The sequence below is a fragment of the Halichoerus grypus genome, chromosome 5 (genome assembly GCF_964656455.1).
Source record: "Halichoerus grypus chromosome 5, mHalGry1.hap1.1, whole genome shotgun sequence".
Classification (NCBI taxonomy): domain Eukaryota; kingdom Metazoa; phylum Chordata; class Mammalia; order Carnivora; family Phocidae; genus Halichoerus; species Halichoerus grypus.
In genome coordinates this window covers 85,156,188-85,174,689 of record NC_135716.1, presented here as the reverse complement: position 1 = coordinate 85,174,689, position 18,502 = coordinate 85,156,188, and the positions used below count along the sequence as shown (strand labels likewise).

Below are 18,502 nucleotides of genomic sequence, written 5' to 3'. Positions count from 1 at the left end.
GCCATGGGGAACACCAAGGGAGGGAGCTCCCCCACCTCCGCCTAGTAACTTGAACCTCCCTGCCTGCTGATCCCCAGAGTATAAATAATCCCCTGATGAATTGGCAGTAACCTTTGGGGGTTAGCGCCAAGATTCCCACCCCAAAGCCCAAGGAAGGAGACAGGCAGAGTGGACAGAAGGGCCTTTATTTACAGGAAGGGGGAGAGATGAGGATTTAGGTATTCAGGGCTCCCAGCTCTAGTTGGTAAAGGGAAAAGGTAGTGTTATCTCTTTTTTTGCTGGCGACCTGTAACGGGAAAGAGTAAACACAAATCTTTGTTCCATCTCCTGCTTACTGCAAAGGTGCCCTTCTTCCCCTTTCCAGTTCCTTGGCCAGACTCATAAAGAGGTAATGTCTTAGGCCAGCAAGCATGCCCACCCCCCATTAAGAAAGCAAAATAAATGACATGGCAAGTAAAAATACCATGGCCACAAACAGGTATGTCTAGATTCTTTTCCACCTTCCTACAGGTATAAATTTGGGGCAGGGGACTTTTCTATCTACTTTCTGGTCACTTATGTACTTCTCATGTGACTCTTGTTTTGGCAGCACCCCAGGCTCTTAGTCACCAAGTCAGCTTTCAGGAGGATCCACTCCCTCCTTGCCCTTTCCCCCACACAACATGTCTGCATTTACTCACGTAGTTCATTGTTCCGGGTCATGGCCTGGGCGGCCCGAGCTCGTGGCCCCTGCTGTGTAAAGTGGTAGCCAAAGCGGACAATGGAGGGACACTGTTCGAGCACGGTGGCCATCTCCATCTCCACTGCGTCGCCAGGCCACTGGCGCTGGGGGAGGGAGAGATGAGACTTGTCAGCTACCCTCTCTGCGTTGTTCATGGTCCCACACCACCAACCCTTTGGGGAGTCAAAGAAGCTTGTTTCGTGACAGTGGGTGATGAGAGTTGCTGACTTGGCTCCCTTCATAGAGACAATGAAGAGAATTCAGATAAGATTAGATGAGATCCTGACCCAGTGGCTGCCCGAGGGAAGAGACTCAGTGAATATTAGCTGAATGCAAAGACCAGGGGAAGGAAATGCTGACCTGGTTGTCTACACGGAGCTCAGTGAGTGTGGCATTTTCCCGAACTGCCTTCAGCACAGCCATGAGCCCTGTGCTGCTGATGAAGTTGGATTCAATGTTCAGGCTCTGGAGGCTACGATTCTCACGCAACATGTCCGCCACCGCCTGGGTAGTAGGGACTTGGGTTAGGATTAGGGGATGGTTTCACAAATGACTGAGGAGAGAGAGAACAGGAGCAAGAGGGAACACAGGTCTTTGAGAAGAGTCCTTGAGGAGCTGTCGGTGGGGCTAGAGGGAGACAGAAGGGAGCGCAGGTAGTAGAGGAAGCACAGAGGGTAAGTGTGCAGTGGAGTTGGTGGGTGGAAGAGAGGGCTGTGGCTCTCTGAGAAGGTGATCTGAGGATCTCAGAGCGTTGAGCCATAGGACTGAAGGTAGAGTCTCCCATCAGGCTACGCTAAGAGAACATGATGGGAATAGCACCCCCAGCACAGCCCCTTATGACAGCCCTGGCAGGGGTGCGTGTCAAGGTATGGGGAGGGGGCTAGGGATTTCAAGTTGCCTTACATTGGCAATGGGGTCACCACTCCTTGTGGCCACCAGACTGAAGCTCCGGACATAGGTATTTGTCTTCATTGCCTCACATAACTCCGTTAGCATGGGTATCGGGATGTCCTGTCAGGGGAAGAAACGGCGGGCTAAGGGACTCACATATCTGGGACTCACATAGTTAAATGGGAATTTATTATTTGAAGAATGGGGAGGTCAGATACCTGTATGTTATTGAGGTTCACCTCCTCCAGCTCCTTGTCGTTGTTTTGAACACTCTTGAGGATCTCCTCGATGTTTGTGGGATTTGGGGGCTCATCTGGCACTGGCTTATACTTGTCAGGTTGCACCACACCTGGTGGGTGAGGGCCAGAAGGAAACCCCAACATGTCCTCCACAATCTCCTCCCCATTGGTTCTCTTATTATTCATGTACCACATTCTCTCCGTGATCCCCTTGTTTCACCCTTTGCTACCTTTCCTCAGACCTTGGGACCACCTGCCAAAGCCCTGGGTGTCATGCCCCCAGACACACTCACTGCTAATGCCTTCCGTGTTGCAGATCTCTCCACTGCAGATGGCGTCATAGTATTGCTTGTTGCTCATCAGCGTGTACATGCCCAGAATTGCTGGAGAGAGCAAGTAGAGGGGGGACAGGTTTCTTCCCAGTCCTCCCTCCTCATTCTGAATCGGTTGTAGTTTTAAAGCCTGACCTCCTCCACTCTTCCAGTGAGGTTCCCACTCTCCCTAGGTCCTAGAGTTCCCTTACATGAACTGCTTAAGGTGGTGGCTTTTAAAACTTTGAGGCAGGGCTAAGGGAAGGTCCCTAAGGAACCCCCAGAGGGTGAGGGAGGGAAAAACAACAGTGTTCCACATTCAGGAAAAAAAAAAAAAGCACGAGGGAGTCTGTCAGACTTCCTCCTGTTTTCAGCCAGGATAGTTCCACTTTTTTTTTTTTTAAGATTTTATTTGCTAGAGAGAGACACAGCGAGAGAGGGAACACAAGCAGGGGGAGTGGGAGAGGGAGAAGCAGGCTTCCCGCTGAGCAGGGAGCCTGATGTGGGGCTCCATCCCAGGACCCTGGGATCATGACCTGAGCCGAAGGCAGACGCTTAACGACTGAGCCACCCATGTGCCCCAGGATAGTTCCACTTTTATTTGCTTTAAAATTCCTATAAAATTGCCTTTGAGATGTGAACTTACTAAATTAAAAAATGAATGAGTGGGGCGCCTGGGTGGTTCAGTTGGTTAAGCAACTGCCTTCGGCTCAGGTCATGATCCTGGAGTCCCGGGATCGAGTCCCGCATCGGGCTCCCTGCTCAGCAGGGAGTCTGCTTCTCCCTCTCCCGCTCCCCCATCTTGTGCTCTCTCTCTCTCTCAAATAAATAAAAATAAAATTAAAAAAAATGAATGAGTGAATATATAAACAAACAAAAGTTAAAAACCATGGCCTGAGGCTTTCTCTAACATCCATGTCCTGAGGCTTTCTCTAACATCCATGTCCTGTTCAGGGCCTTCCTCACTAGTCCCAGGCCCTGGGTAGGAACCCCTGGCCCTGGTGTCCCCACCCTCCTCAGCGTCCCACAGCTGCCCACCTGCAATGTCACACATTTCAGCATCTGTGGCATTAGCCAGTGCCTCTTCCAGTTCAGGCTCCAGAGTGATCTGCTCCTGTACAGGAATTTCTCTCTTGGGCTGAATATAGGGTTTCCCTGATGGGGAGATGAAGGGTGGTTGAGGTAGAGGTCTTTCCTCTTAAGATCCTGGTCTCCAGCTTCCTTTCCTTCTCCAGGAGGTGGAGGTCTGGGTCATTAGGGGCCACTGTAAAGCCTGAGTCCTCTACCAGCTCAGGATTCCTGGGTCCCCTGATCTCTTCTAAAAGTTGAAGAGTGAAAGATGGTATGTAGGTTTCAGGGTGGCCGAGTCCCTGGGCAGCTAGGAGCTGGAAGGGGAGAGGGAAGCTGGAGGGGGTACGCTTGAGAGACAACCATTTGGGTTTTGGTAGGCATGGTTGTTAGGGTCTCCATACCTTTCTTCTCGCCTGTGAAGGGCACCAGGTCATCACGCTCTTTGACCTCTAGTGCCTGCTGCTCTAGGTACTGCAAAAGGGCATCCCGGTCCAGCGGCCCCGTTGGACTCTTCTTTGTCTGGTCACGTTGTCTTAGTCCAGCTGGCAGGAGCATGTTCTGAGGGATGAGTTTTGGGGAGGAAGTCGGACCTCTTCTCCGATCTGGGGCACCCCCAGGGCTCCCTAAAACATCTACAGACACCCTTTCCCTGGCCCCCTTGGGACTCCAAGCCCTGTAGGCAGCCCCGATCTTAGCCACCCAGGGCCCCTCACCCTTCCCAAATGCCTGGGGACTGCCCCTGGCTCCCTGTGCTAGGGCCCCTACCTCGGGGTCCATCTCCTGTAGCTCGCAGTCCAGCTGCTCTAGCTCCTCGGGGCTCAGGGTCCTTAGGATCTCATCTTCATCTATGTCTCTGTATTTCTCCAGTTCCTTCTGATACGATGACATGATGGCCCCCACCCCCTCCCCACTGTGTGGCACTCACGGAGCCTGGGGGACATGGGGAAAGTGATTGGATAATGGAAAGATGTACACAGATGCAGCAGGACATAGACCAGCCAGGAGGTAGAACAATGAACCAGACGCCTTGGAGGTTAGAAATCTAGTTGGGCATGGGAAGATGGGGGAAGGTTAGGTTGTTTAGTTAGAATCAGAGCTTCCTTCTTCCTGCTTCCCCAGCTTCAACCACTCTGGATGGGGATCCCAGGCATCCAAGCTGGATTTGTCTGCCCATTGTATGACAGAAATCCTGGCAGCACCCTCCCCTATAACCTCGCCTGTTGGTGCCTCTTGCCCAAGCACAGCTTCCAGGGCCCCTGCCAACACAGCTGGCCCCATGCCTGGTTCCTATTGAAAGGAAGGGGGGCAGAGAACTTCAGGGAAATTCCTCCTCTTTTCCCCATCATTCAGCCTTTTTCCTAAACTGGTTTAAGAGAGCAAGGGGGTTGGGGGAAAAGAGTTCTCTTACCCTACCCTCGTTTCTTCTTTTATTGTGGGGGAATCAAGATTTCACTTTTTATGTTTGCTAAAACTCTAAATCCCAAGGGAAAGCAAAGGCTCAGAGGAGCTGGGGCATTTCCAGGTTGGGGGAAGGGTGGGACGGTTTCAGAAGGGACTCAGTCCTCAGAAAATTTACCAATTTTCAGAAGGGACTGAGTCCCCACAATTGTCCCTGGCTTTGGACGGGAAGGTGACACCGGACTGGGTGGGAAATGCCTTCTAAATGCGATAAAGTTTCTCTAAAAACAGTGGTAAGATTAAACTTGCACAGTCTTTTACATTATGGAAAATACACACAAGCTACACATACACACCATGCCAAATATGAAAGATCCAGAAAGTGTGTGAGATACTTGCATTGACAATGTAAACTACAGTTAAGAGATAGGACGGACGGTGGCAGAAACACGCCGAGGGACAGAGACACACTCCGTATCATTCCCAATAGGAGCCACCCCTCTCCTCCCATCTCCCACCAGGCTCTGACCCATAAGCCCCCTGCCTTCCCCACCTACCAGTCCTGGTGGCCACCACCCTTCTCACCTCCCCTTCTGTCGGTTGGTCTGTCAGTGCTACTGGAGCACTGTCTCAGCAGCAGGAGGAGCCCGGTGCCGGGGAAGAGGGTGGGGGAACAGTGAGCTCAGCATTTTATTATTTTAGCTCTGGCCAGGTGGGGGGTAGTGGGAGATCACATATACACAGCCCCCATACCCTGCCCAGCCCTGAGAGCCTCTAGTGGCCACTAACAGCCATGGCACTTCCTTTCCTTCCTGCATAGAAATCTGAGTCCTAGAAACTGTTCTAGGACAATCACCTAGTTCCTACTTACTTGGTGCCTTGCAGTGAATATAAGGTGATATAAAGGTAAGTATAAGAATTTTGTTTGGATGTCTAATTTAAAGGTGTTTATAATCCAGCTGGAGGAATGAATACTTAGAATTTAAAAAGGGAAGTTCACAATAAACGCTATTAAACAAAATAAAGACCCATATATACTCAGACATTCACAAAGACTTCTTGCTCCCAACTCTAGATCAGATACCAGACAAAGGGGATCTTTCTCTTTTATTAGATTAAAAAACACAAAACCAGTAGGCACTGTGGGGGGGAAAGAAATATAGAAAAGGGCTGGGCAAAGCTCAGAGCTGACAAAGGGGAGAAGCAGGGAGAGAAGGGGAAACATGATGAAGAGCCCCAAGTCAGGGCAGGAAAGAGGTTTCCAAGGACTAAACATCTCCTTATTTGATGACAATTTTCTGGCGCAAGGCTCGGGGCCCAGAACCAGGGAGGGGCTCAGGAGGTGGTGGGCCAGGGCCCAGTGCCGAGGCAGTGGGCGGCAGTCCGTGGGCAGTGATGTACTTCTTGTAGGCCTCACGGATGATCTTGAAGGCTCGAGCAGTGGCATAGGGGATGTCTGTGACAGGGTCCCGGTACAGGGCTGGCCGATGGGTCACGGGGCAGACCTCCCGAACAGGGACCTTTGGGGGCCGCCCTTGGGGAAACCATTCCTCAAATGTCGCATCATCGCTAAAAGTGATGAAGGTACGGGAGCAGCGAGCTGGAGGGACGACGGGTCCAGTGCCCGCACGGGGAGTCAGTGCAGAAGCTGTGGGAGTAGGATCCAGTCTAAGGGGGGAGAGAGAGAGAAAAACATAAAAACCTCTGAGGAGGGAAAACAACAGATAAAGAATGAGATCAGACAGGCAAGGAAAGAGAGGAAGGAGACAGAGTGATTGGAGCTTTCTGAGAGAATCTAAGTGACAGATGGGGAAAAGCAAGCTGGGCTGGATGGAAAAACCTAAGAGAGAGGGGAGAGGCTAAAAGAAAAGCTGAGGGAAGAGGACTCTGAAGGACATCCACGTGTTAGAGAGAGCTGTGTGAGGAGAGCTGAGGAGGGCAGGGAGAAGGCTCTCTCCCCTTCTTCCTAGGACATACTCACCCTTCCACATCCACATTCTCCTCTTTCGGGCCTGGCTCCCCAACAAGCGGCACTGTCACCGAATGATAGGTGATTATGGGCCCAGGGCACTTCCGCTTCTTGTGCACCTGCTTCTTTTTGTCAGCCTCGAGCCTCTCATATGTCTCTTCAGGGTCAAAGGAAGGAATGAGAGGATGGTGAGTTCTCCCTGTGCCCACACCCACCACTGTCCCACAGTCTTTTGAGGACCTTCCTGGCTGTCTAGTCCCTGCCTAAGCCATTCATGCAAATCCTGTGAGGCCCCCTAGCACCTCTACTTCTGACGTTTTCTGTTTGCCGCCGACATCCTCTCTGCCCATCTCTCCTCTCCACCTGGTTCCTCATGTACTCAGAACAGTGGGACTTCAGCGCTAGAAGGGACCCTTGGATAAGGAGCCTGTTTCCCTCCGTATTCCTCTACAGCTGCCCTGTCCACTTGATCCCAGCAAGAGCAGCACGCTGCGTCTTCAGGCATCTTTAGTCGTTACAGAGTTCCTTCCTATTTTAAGCTGAAATACAATGACTGATGACACTGTTTTACCTTTTTGGGCTATAAAGGATGCAGTTCTAATCTGTCTTCCACATGACAGTCCTTTACACAGTTGAAATTAGCGTCCATGTCTCTCCAGGCTGATCACAATGCCCATTCCATCGAGCCATTCCTCGTACAACATGGCTTTGAGATACACTCTCAGCGGTTGCAAGCTGGGCAGCCTACTTAAGTGTTTTGTGTGATCTGTTTTGTATTGTATTTTTAAATTTTTTTTAAGATGTATTTATCTGGGGGAGTGGAGAGAGCGCGTGAGTGCATGGAGGGATGGGGAGAGGGAGAGAATCCTCAAGCAGACTCCCTGCTGAGCTTGGATCCTGATGTGGAGCTCTATCCCAGGACCCTGAGATCATGACCTGAGCTGAAATCAAGAGCTGGATGCTTAACTGACTGAGCCACCCGGGTACCCCAAGGAAATTATATTTAAATAAAGAGATTTCTGGTTCCTCTTAAAATGACAAGAAATCTGGCAACCCTGCATCTGCACTGTCATGTGGCAACAATGAGCTGAGTGGAATAACTGCCTCTCCTTCTGAGCGCTCCGCTAATTCACCACAGTCCCCTGGCTGGACCTGTGACACTGTGCTACAGCAGTTCATGGTTGATATACATGTCTCCTCCTCAAGGACAATGACCGTGACTCACATTACCTATATATTATCAGGGCCATGCAGTGTTCCACACATTACAGGCACTCCACAAGTATCTGTTAATGCTCAATAGGTCAAAATATTCCTGTCCCTTTCCTCTGAATGAACTCCAAATTTGTTTCTTAAATGTGGTACAATCCTCTAGATAAAGTCAGACCAGACAAGTGTGCTCTGGAAACCCCACCAATGATTTAGCCTCTTTTGTACTTGGAATTCTGGTTGGTAATATTGCTTCCTTTCCCTTCAGCCAACCTTCCAACCCTTCTCCTTTCAAACACTTCCCTGTACCTTCTGGAAATCCTGCTCCATAATCAGCCAACTTATCTATGTCCCCAAGTTCCTCACTCAGCAGGCCTTCCACAACTTGTCTTCCTGGAAGCCTGGGATCCCATCAGGCCACCACTCTCCCGGTAGCCCTCTGGTGGAGGCTGCTCCCCCTGCCACATCCCAAGCAGGGTGTGCCTGTGTCCTGTTGAGCCCACGCTGCAGCTTTAGATCACGTCTCCTCTACCCATCTGCATTTTCCTTTTGAGACGTATGCCCCCAGGCTAGACCACTTCTCCTTGCTGGCACGCTCACTCTGTCACTCACTGAAGACTTAGGCAATGCTTTCTGCTCTTCCTCTCCACCACACTCCTATCATCCTACATCACCCTGGTGATCTCAACATGTACACAGGTAACTCCTTCAACATCCCATCCCCACAGTTTCTTTACCAATCTCATCTCTTAACAATTTTCCTGTCCGTGACACTTGAGCTATCCCATTCCGCTACAGCTACAGCCTATACTTTGTTATTGCCTGGAACTGCCCCAGCTCTGAAATACTACAGTCACACATCCCAGGCTCTGGCCACAACATCCTATCCTTTGGGTCTGTTTGCTCCCTCCTCTAGATACCTCTGTTCTTCCTTGAGACCTCCCATACACGGACCTCTCCACATTCCCTCTCCCTAGCAGCCCCTTCCAGTCTTCATTTTCCTTTGTAAATCAAGGTTATTTCAGTCACTCTCATCAATCCAAACTCCCTGGCCCAGACCTGGATTGCTGAGTGCTCCTGGAGAAATATTATGCAACGGGGCAGACTGGAACTACCATGAACGCATGTTCTCAAAATTCAGCAGACTCCCCCAACATCAGCAGAATATTCTATCTCAACTATTTCAAACACTCTTCACTCTCCTCAAGCTTTCAGCCCTATGCCCAACATCTGACAGGTGATAGTGCCTAAAAGACATCAGATGAGAACCACTCCAACGTCCTGCTGTGAGTTTACTAACCTCCAACTATAAGCCATCCTCCCACCCTCCCTCCTTAACTTAAGCCAATTCCTTCATCTGCACTCTAGCTACCCCTTCCCTCCACCTCCCACTTCTCCAAAAACCCACACTATTAACTATCCTTTTTTTGCTTCTCTATCATTAAACTCAGGGTGCTTCTCACCAAAGACAGAGTTCCTCCAATCTTTGAATAAAACAAACAAGGAAAACTCTACATTGACCCCAGACCCTATAGCTTTTATTCCTTCTTCCACCCCTCACAGCCAAACTTTTTAAGTCTGCTTCAAAATGGCATGGTTCCCAAAAAGTGCTCCTTAAGGTCATCTCTGACCTCTTTGTTCTGCTCGAGTGGCATCTCTGCAGCACTCAGAAGAGACTCTCTCTCAAACATTCTCTTTGTGTCTCTGTCTTCTCTTCCCCATGCTTTCTCCCTGGCTGATCTGACCACTCTAACGTCATCAATGCTATCTATACTCTACAGACTTTCAAATTTCTGTTTCCAGCCCAGATCTTTTGTCTAAGCCCGGATGTGTATACTGAACTGAACTCTCAGCACTGCATGGCCTGTTCCCAGACTCCTCAAATTCAACATGTTCAAAAATGAACTTATTTTTCCCCCTGCCGAGCCTGCTTCTGCAGGGTCTTCTATCTCAGTTACTGATGTAAGAAGCCTGGGAGTTACCTTCTTACAGTGGCCCAAACCAACCAATGTGATCAAAGGATGTGGACTATAATTACAGTGACATCAAGGTCACCTCACTGTTTGTGATGGCTCTCAGTCATTTCTGTTTTGAGGGACAGCTACTGTTTGAAAGTACTGAATTACCATCATACAGATAAAGATTAAATATCCAATTTTAAAGTCAATATAATGAAACAATCGTGAAAATACATCCTAAAAATGTTGGAACTGAAGTAAATCTTTTCTCAATCATCGTGTTCTTTTGGAGTTATCTAAGTTTGAGAAATATAAAAGTGGAATGGCTTGGGTTCCAGATATCTGTGTAAACAATCTTCCACCCCACATTTGGGCTGTAAACATTCAACTATACATTCTTGCTCATGTAAGAGAAAGATTCAGAGAAAGAAAGACTGGGGGGTGGGGTAAAGAGAAAGAAAACAAATTAAATACTATAGTTGATTCTGTGTTATTTCACCCAATGAAAGTATGCCCCACATTGAGCATTTGATGGGATTGTATAATCTGCTGTTCCCTCATGTACCTCTCATGATTTAAGACTCTTAACACCCTATAAAGAAATGTGTGTTCTGGGGCGCCTGGGTGGCTCAGTCAGTTAAGTGTCCAACCCCCTGATTTCGGCTCAGGTCTTGATCTCAGGGTTGTGAGATTCTCTCTCTCCCTTTTCCTTTGCCACCCACCTTGACCCCACGGCATTCTCTCTCTCTCTCAAAAATAAAAATAAAAATAAATTTAAAAAAATGCATGTTTTGTACAATCTATTATTGTACACGATTGTGTACTCAGCATATAAACTGAAGAGATTTTAAAGAATCTTGACTTTAAAATAGTTCATCTCATGAACTAATTCTGGTGAATTTCTAATTTTCATGATTTAGGCATTATCACCCCACTACGTAAACCAGAACAGCAAAATACAAGTAGGTTAAGTAGTTTGCTGGCAGTCTTATAGAAAGTGAACAGCAGAACTAGGATTTGAATTCAATTTTATGCAATTCTTATTTTACACCAATACACTTTCTCTTCAATATAACTTGTACTTCAGAGCCCTCCTAACTGCCTTGTTCCTTGCTCCTCATCCCTCACTCTCTGCATTTCCTTCCTTTGATTCCCTTGTTCTGAATCTCCATCTCCCCAGCTGCTCAGGTTCTCCAGTCTCCACTGGAGGTTTTCTCATGCTCCTCAGCCCTCTTCCCTCTGTTCTCAAAACCACAGACTGACCCAGTGAACGTAAGTTGAGCTCCTCTGTGATCTTGGCCTCTCTGAGCAGCTCTTCCTGGGTCAGTGGCCGCTCACAATGGGGCCCCTTTCGCCGCCGTGACTGGCCCTGCCTCTCTTGTACCCGAAGGAATGTCTGTCTTGTATGCTCAGCTGTAGACTGACGCATGGACTTCCGACCTGGGAAAGAAGTCAGAGAGGAAGAAATCTTTGAATTCATGTCCACCTCCTTTATTTATTTTTTTAATTTTAAAACTTAATTTGGAAATCATTTCAAACTTACAAAAAAGTTGCAAGAAGAGTCCACAGAATACCTATGTATCCTTTACCCAGATCACCTATTAACCTTTTGCCCCATTTGCATTGCATGTGTTTTCCCAAATGATCTGAGGGTTAAGTTGTACACATCCTAGCTCTTGACCCTAAATACCTCAGTGTATATTTCCTAAGAATAAGGGTTTTCCGGGCACCTGGGTGGCTTAGTCCGTTAAGCGTCTGCCTTTGGCTCAGGTCATGATCCCAGGGTCCTGGGATCGAGTCCCGCATGAGTGGGGAGCCTGCTTCTCCCTCTGCCTCTGCCCCCCCTGCCCCCGCTCATGCGTGCACTAATAAATAAGATCTTTAAAAATATATATAAGGGTTTTCCTTATATAACCATAGTATAGTTATCAACTTTAGTAAACTTAACACTGATACAATGCTTTATCATTATGTTCTAATTTTGTCAATTGACCCAAACATCTCCACTCACTGTCCGAGCCATCATCCTGTAGTTCTAGCGGCAGCAGTGCCTTCTCTTCTCGGGCCTTCTGAGAGCTACCAGCTGGAGTGCTGACCTTTCGAGGCCTCAAGCTCTTGAGAGGCTCCTGGGGACAGATTGGAATCAGATACCAGGGAACAAAAGTGATAAGGAGAAAGATGAGGATCTTAAGAAAACTAGCACTGTAGGAAATTGGACTGGTTGGGGGGGTAGAGTACTGGGACCTCATGAAGGGCACAACAGAAATTACAGGAAATTATGGAAGTCCAAGAAAACCAGGATACCCCCAGCACCTTATATGCTTTGGTGACTACTCGGCGCTTCCTTCTTGGCTCTTCTGCTTCTCCATCACTGGATGGTTCATCCCCTTCGTCAATGTCAAAGTCAGAGTCCACCTCATCCTCTGTGTCTGACTGGTCCCCTTGATACTCATCATCTCCTGATTCCTGAGGACATAGGGAGATGAGGTTCTGTCACTGGAGTCATCAGTGCCCCTCCAGGAACAGAATCCTTTTGCTTTCTTGATGTAAGAGTTGCTCCATTCTCCTTCCCAACACAGCCTTCAATTTCTTCAGGCAAGAAACCTTCCAAGCTGATGGCCTTTGGCACCAGCACCACCCCTTCCAAGCATTAATCGATTGCCCTTTACCTGTAACACGTTGTGTTAAATGTTGGGGTACAAAAGGATATGGTTTGATCTCTACCTTCAGGGGTCTCACAGTCTGGCAGAGGACAGGACATAACTGTAAAAGGAAGTCTGAATACAAGGCAACTATAAAGTATCAAATGGTACTAAAATGTTGCAGGAGTGGCCCCTAGGTGGCTCAGTCTGTTAAGTGGCCAACTCTTGATTTCAGCTAGGGTCATGATCTCAGGGTCCTGAGACTGAGCCATGTGTCAGGCTCCACGCTCAGCAGGGAGTCTGCTTGAGGATTCTCTCTCCCTCTCCCTCTGCCCCTCCCCCGCTCTCTCTCTCTCAAGTAAATAAATATATAAATCTTTAAAAAAAAAATGTTACAGGAGCTCAGAGGAAGGCACACTTCCCATAGACTGGTGGTCTGGGAAGGTCTAAACTTTAGGCTTTATTCCTTTAGAGCAGGGGTTGTCAAACTTTTACTGTGAAGGGCCAGAACAGAACAGGTAGTGGGTCAGATCTGGCCAGCAGGTCAGGGTTTGCTGAGCCCTGCTTTAGACTCTAAAGACCAAAGAGGACTTGAGTCATGGTTTAAAATACTGGTAATGTTTAGACAGCCAAGAGGGCAGAGGTATCATGGGTAGATGGAATAGCCAGAACAAAGGTACAGAAGCAGGAGTGTGTATACCTTGTTTATGTAGATTCAGACCTAAGTAAAGCAGAAGGTTTGTCTTAGGTAAGAAATCTTCCTAGCTGGGGCGCCTGGGTGGCTCAGTCGTTAAGCGTCTGCCTTCGGCTCAGGTCATGATCCCAGAGTCCTGGGATCGAGCCCCGCATCGGGCTCCCTGCTTAGCGGGAAGCCTGCTTCTCCCTCTCCCACTCCCCCTGCTTGTGTTCCCTCTCTCGCTGTCTCTCAAATAAATAAATAAAATCTTTAAAAAAAAAAAAAAAGAAATCTTCCTAGCTACTCCCTTTGACTCGGGCACAGCCTTCTTCCAACATTAATTAACTGCCCTGTAAGGCTAGAAGACATGAAAATATTAATTCAGTCAATAGAGAAACTTACATATCAGGTTAATAAACTGATGACTTTAATTTGTAGGCCAGTGATTCTCAATTCTCTCCCTCTCCTTGTCCCACTACTGATAATCATTGTTGAGGTAAACTTACTGAGAAATAGGTCTCATTCCTCAGGTGTGTTGGAACAGAAAAATAATTGGGTACTAGTACTCTGTATAATGGAGAGCCAATGAAGATTTGGGGAGATAGAAAAACTGTATACAAGGGGTGTTTCAGAAAGCTCTGGAGGTGGTTGGCTGAGTGGAGTAGGGAACATGGAGTACAGCCTAGAATTGAGGGGCTACAGGTTAGGGCTAGAATGGAGCCACATAAAAATAAAGGGAAAAACAGTTGGGGGCAGGGGAGTCAACTGGGCAGGGTGGCACCTCAAACATGTGGCTCTCTCTTCAATCAGTGATGTAGACCAACAGGCTAATCTTGGTACACATGCTGCCAAAGCAAGCAAATAGCACAGACAGTTGACACTCCAAGCTAGCCAGAGTTCAATCTTGCACTGATGACCATCATTTCCTCCCAACTGATGTTTGTAAAAGACAGCCTGGGAACACATTAATCCCCTAGTTCTAACCTGGTATTAAGTAATCTCACCAGAGATGAGTAGTTCAACTACATATTAGCTTAGTGTCCAATCAAAATGCTTTCACTAAGTTAGGGATTTACTACCATTCCTTTGGCTTTTATCAGGAGTCAATAATAGGCATGACTAGATAAGAAAATGTTTCTACATCATCTACTGAACCCCCGTTACTTTATATATCTTATATAAGGATGAAATTCTTCCTAGGATTTAATGCTGAATGAATTTTTCTCTTAAAGAACATATATGCCTCTTTCTTACTGAAGAAAGAAACTCAGGGCGGGGCGCCTGGGTGGCTCAGTCGGTTAAGCGTCTGCCTTCGGCTCAGGTCATGATCCCAAGGTCCTGGGATCGAGCCCCACATCGGGCTTCCTGCTCAGCAGGGAGCCTGCTTCTCCTCTCCCTCTGCTGCTCCCCCTGCTTGTGCTCTCTCGCTCTGTCAAATAAATAAATAAAATCTTAAAAAAAAAAAAAAAAAGAAATTCAGGGTTTGGCTGCCAGGAAGTTCACAGCTAAATTTAATATCAATTGCTATTACCAATTTAGCAGAGGCTCCTGGTACAATTACTTCTGATCTGTCTCTATTTTTACTGTTCCTACTTTTTGTTTGTATGGTAAGCCTCCTTTAATCCTTTTTGGAAACATGAAGGGTACATATTAAATAACGACTCGTAAAATGACAGGAATAGGAAAATGGCCTTTGGGGGAGGGATGTGAACATTCTATTTTAAACTATAGTTGGTCAGGGCTGTGTAAGTAATGACTCCCAGTCATCAAGTCTTGTGGATTCAATTTCCTTAATTTGTCTTGAAACGTATTGCCCATGTTTCTCTACTCCCACTACCTCCTTCAAACCATTCTCCTCATGACAGAGTGAGCTTTCTAAAGTACAAATTTGATCATGGTACTTTGATGAATCTTCTCAGTCCTCTGGATGAAGAGCAAAACTCTTTAACATGGTTCACAAGGCCCAACATGATCTGGCCTATGCCTACTCCCTCCAGCCTTACTAACCTTTATTCTCCCACAAGGTTTGGAGAATGAGAGTAAGCATGCATGTACCAGACCGAGACTCAGTACCTTTACACATTCTGCCCCAGCCTCTCGGTGGGTTAACCTTTCTCCTTACCCTGCTCCCAGCCCTACTACTATTCATCCAGCCAAGGCCTACTTTTCATACTGTAGTAAGTTTAAACATCATGTCCCCCAGGGATGTCAATCCTGACCAATGACTCTGGCTCCCACATGTTACCAAAGCACCCTATGCTTACCGGTTATTTTACTCCTTATCACACAATATTTCAACTATTAATTCAGCTGGTTCCCCCATTGGGGTCTGGAATACGAAGAACAAAGTGGTGTTTTTAATACTCTCTGCTTCCCTAGAACTTAAAACAGTCGTTGGTTTGCCCTAGTTTCTCAACAGATATTTTAAAAATGGACAGATTCAATCAGTACCAGTACCAATCCAATCCAGAGAATGGACGTATACCGTTGAAGAAGACAAGCCATTTCTAAACTTACAGAGCTTACAACCTAATAGGAAAGTATAAACAAGCAGGCAAACCAAATCTAATTACAATTTGAAATATATTCTATTAAGGAAATAAATGGGCCACTTTTTAGAGCAGTTAAGGAAGGGTTAACTAAGGAGATATTTACATTAAGATTTGAAAGCTGAAAAAAGAGTAGGCTAAGCCCCTCTTTTTGAGATTCCTTTCTATACTTCAGGTGGATAACCAGGCAGTGGGCCAACGAGTGACTACGACGAGCTCGCGTACGTTGTTAGACGTCAGAAGTGCGGTGAAATATGCAACTAGAGAAGTACACAGTTGGTTTCTTCCATATTCTGGGGTGCCTCCGGAGAGCCCCTCCATCCCTGACCCCTCAACCCCATCCAGGACTCTCCTCTCTAGGGCTCCAATTTATCCCCCGGCGACTCTCCCACCCGATCTCTAGTATCAGCTCCCAGGGCTCCTCTCCATTCCCCGCCCCCTTCTTTGTCCGAGGTTTCTCCGTTCAGGACTCCTTTTAGCTTCCTCCCCTCCCTCTTCCTGGGCCCGGCTCTTGCCTCTGTGAAACCCCCATAAGTCGTCTGGTAGAACTCATCTTCCTCCTCTGCCTCCAGGAGCCCAGAAAGCCGATTCCCAGCGGTCTTCCGGGGGGCCCGGCCCCCAGCCAAACTCATACCGCCTACCGAGACTGCGCCGCTACCAGCGGCCCCTCACCCAGTGCGGCTATCGGAGCTCGGCGCTCGACACCACTACCTGCGGGTGGCAGGCGGCGGCGGAAGCCCGTCCTCCACAGGCAGAAGTAGCAGAGCGTCGAGAGGCTTCCAGTCGCGTCTGCCAAGCCTTCTTCACTCTACAGCCCCGCCCACTGGGGACGCGGAGACCACCCCCAAGCTCCCCGCCCTAGCTCGCGCGGACCTGAACTGTGGAATGATTCGACTAGGTGTCACCTGGAGCCTCACTATCCTAAGTCCAGAATTTGGGAATCAACAAATTTTCACTTATTAGAGGTCAGACGCCCCCCCCCCCCCCGCTCCAGTCCGTTTTCCAGTCTGCTTCTAGTAGTGAACCTTTCTAAAAACCCAGACTTTGTCACTCTTCTGCTCAAAGATCTTTAATGGCTCCCTAGCATCTGCAGGTTAAAGTCCAAAATCCTTGAGCCAGAATAGTAGTGTGGTTAAGAGCATAGCTTTAGAGCCAACCAGACTTGAGTTTGAGTTTAAGGTCGTCTAGCTGTGTGATTTTGAACAAGTGGCGGAATCTCGGTTTTCTCATCTGTAAAAGTGCGACTCGGGGCGCCGGGCTGGCTCAGCGGATAGAGCGTGCGACTCTTGATATCAGGGTCGTGAGTTCAAGCCCCACTTGGGCATGGAGCTTACTTAAGAAAAATAATAAGATGGGACTAATAATATCTACCTTTTAAAGTTGTTGAAAAAGGGGTGGGGGGGCGCCTGGGTGGCTCAGTTGGTTAAGCGACTGCCTTCGGCTCAGGTCATGATCCTGGAGTCCCTGGATCAAGTCCCGCATGGGGCTCCCTGCTTGGCAGGGAGTCTGCTTCGCCCTCTGACCCTATCCCCTCTCATGTGTTCTTTCTCTCTCATTCTCTCTCAAATAAATAAAATCTTAAAAAAAAAAAAAAAAAGCACTTTAAAAAAAAAAGAAAAAGGGGTGGGGGAATGGGGTGGCTGGGTGATGGATATTGGGGTGCGTATGTGTTGTGGTGAGCGCTGTGTATTGTGTAAGACTGATGAATCACAGACCTTACCCCTGAAACAAATAATACATTATATGTCAATAATAAAAAGAATAAAGTTGTTGAAAAGGTTAAGAGATATATTCCTTGTAAACTGCTTCACACAGGATTTAGTAAGCACATAGACGGTTTAGTAGGTGATAACTACTATTAACATGGCATTCAAGATCCTTAATAATTTGGCCTCTCCCTGCCTTTCAAGCCTCACCTCCTGCCTCATCCTGTCCTAGCATCACCTCCCAATTCTCTGTCGTGCCTGCATGCTTTTCCTTCTCCTTAAGATTCTTTCCCTATCTTGTATACCTGGCAAAATTCTTGTTCTGTAGGATGGTGAAGTCTTCTCACTCACCCACCTCGCTTCCTGGCACAGTTTCCATAACCATGGAGATCATGCCTCCTCAATTCTCCAGAGTAGTTCCAATATCAAACAGTCTGTGGTATTGTCAAGACCCTGTGTCAACTTCTCCTTCCATCTTTTATTCTGAAAATATGGTTGTCAAACCATAGTACCTGTATATACTCTATGATGACAGCTATTACATTTTATTCTAATGATTTATATGTCTACCACATTAGCCTGTGACCTTTTTGAGTGCAGGGATTTTATCTTCATCTGTGTATACCAGGAATTCTCATAGTGCCTAGGGCATAGTGGGAGCTAAATAATGTCAATTCAGTGAATGAATTAATGAATGACTAATTGAATGAATAAGATACTCATCCTCTTATTTTGCATCTAGGTTGATCTTGCCTGCCCCTAGCCCCTCCATTCCGACCTTAGGAACTGTTCTAAGACATGAAGGTCACTTTAATAAAGCTGTGTGTGTGTGTGTGTGTGTGTGTGTGTGTGTGTGTGTGTGTACGCGTGCGCACGTTATTTCTGCTAAGTTTGTATATGGGTCCTATTTTGAGATCGCCAGATTGCTCTGCTTTTCCAAAGTATATGTTGAACTCCCTTTTCAATTTCCTTGGGGGCACCAAGCCAGCATGTCCTGCTTTGCCTCTGCTTCCACACCCTGCCACGTCACCCCAGTTCTGCTATGCCAGGAATGTTACTGGGGAAGAGTGGCTCTATGACTCAGAGGACACCCCAGGGATTGAGTGGGAGTGGAGGCAGAGACAAGGTATGGGAGAAAAGATGGGAGACGCCCCTAGCCCCA

The 18,502-nt window shown here is 47.6% G+C and overlaps 2 protein-coding genes across 2 annotated transcripts; both read right to left on the bottom strand.

Moving 5' to 3' along the window:
• Positions 1–166: 166 nt before the first annotated feature.
• On the bottom strand, positions 167–5,660 carry TMOD4 (tropomodulin 4). Its single transcript, XM_036118710.2, has 9 exons — positions 3,999–5,660; positions 3,635–3,791; positions 3,201–3,317; positions 2,145–2,234; positions 1,831–1,961; positions 1,625–1,732; positions 1,082–1,225; positions 681–825; positions 167–286 (listed from the first exon to the last, which is right to left on the bottom strand). Exons 1-9 carry the CDS (start codon positions 4,119–4,121, stop codon positions 264–266), a joined length of 1,038 nt encoding a protein of 345 aa, XP_035974603.1. The 5' UTR covers positions 4,122–5,660; the 3' UTR covers positions 167–263.
• Positions 5,661–5,719: 59 nt separating this feature from the next.
• Positions 5,720–16,359, bottom strand: VPS72 (vacuolar protein sorting 72 homolog). The gene is made up of 6 exons (XM_036118707.2): positions 16,150–16,359; positions 12,081–12,233; positions 11,779–11,893; positions 11,031–11,207; positions 6,613–6,757; positions 5,720–6,299 (listed from the first exon to the last, which is right to left on the bottom strand). The coding sequence occupies exons 1-6, from the start codon at positions 16,264–16,266 to the stop codon at positions 5,912–5,914; spliced, it is 1,095 nt and encodes a 364-aa protein (XP_035974600.1). The 5' UTR covers positions 16,267–16,359; the 3' UTR covers positions 5,720–5,911.
• Between the last annotated feature and the right edge of the window lie 2,143 nt (positions 16,360–18,502).

What these genes read in the sequence shown, in the direction of transcription:
- TMOD4 (XM_036118710.2), bottom strand. Translation starts at nt 4,121, where the DNA reads ATGTCATCGTATCAGAAGGAACTGGAGAAATACAGAGACATAGATGAA. An exon ending in TACAGGAGATGGACCCCGAG is followed by an intron (nt 3,792 to 3,998) that starts GTAGGGGCCCTA and finishes CTCATCCCTCAG; the next exon opens with AACATGCTCCTGCCAGCTGG. An exon ending in GTGGTGACCCCATTGCCAAT is followed by an intron (nt 1,226 to 1,624) that starts GTAAGGCAACTT and finishes CCTACTACCCAG; the next exon opens with GCGGTGGCGGACATGTTGCG.
- VPS72 (XM_036118707.2), bottom strand. Translation starts at nt 16,266, where the DNA reads ATGAGTTTGGCTGGGGGCCGGGCCCCCCGGAAGACCGCTGGGAATCGG. An exon ending in ACAGGATGATGGCTCGGACA is followed by an intron (nt 11,208 to 11,778) that starts GTGAGTGGAGAT and finishes CTTCTTTCCCAG; the next exon opens with GTCGGAAGTCCATGCGTCAG. An exon ending in GAGAATGTGGATGTGGAAGG is followed by an intron (nt 6,300 to 6,612) that starts GTGAGTATGTCC and finishes CTCCCCCCTTAG; the next exon opens with ACTGGATCCTACTCCCACAG.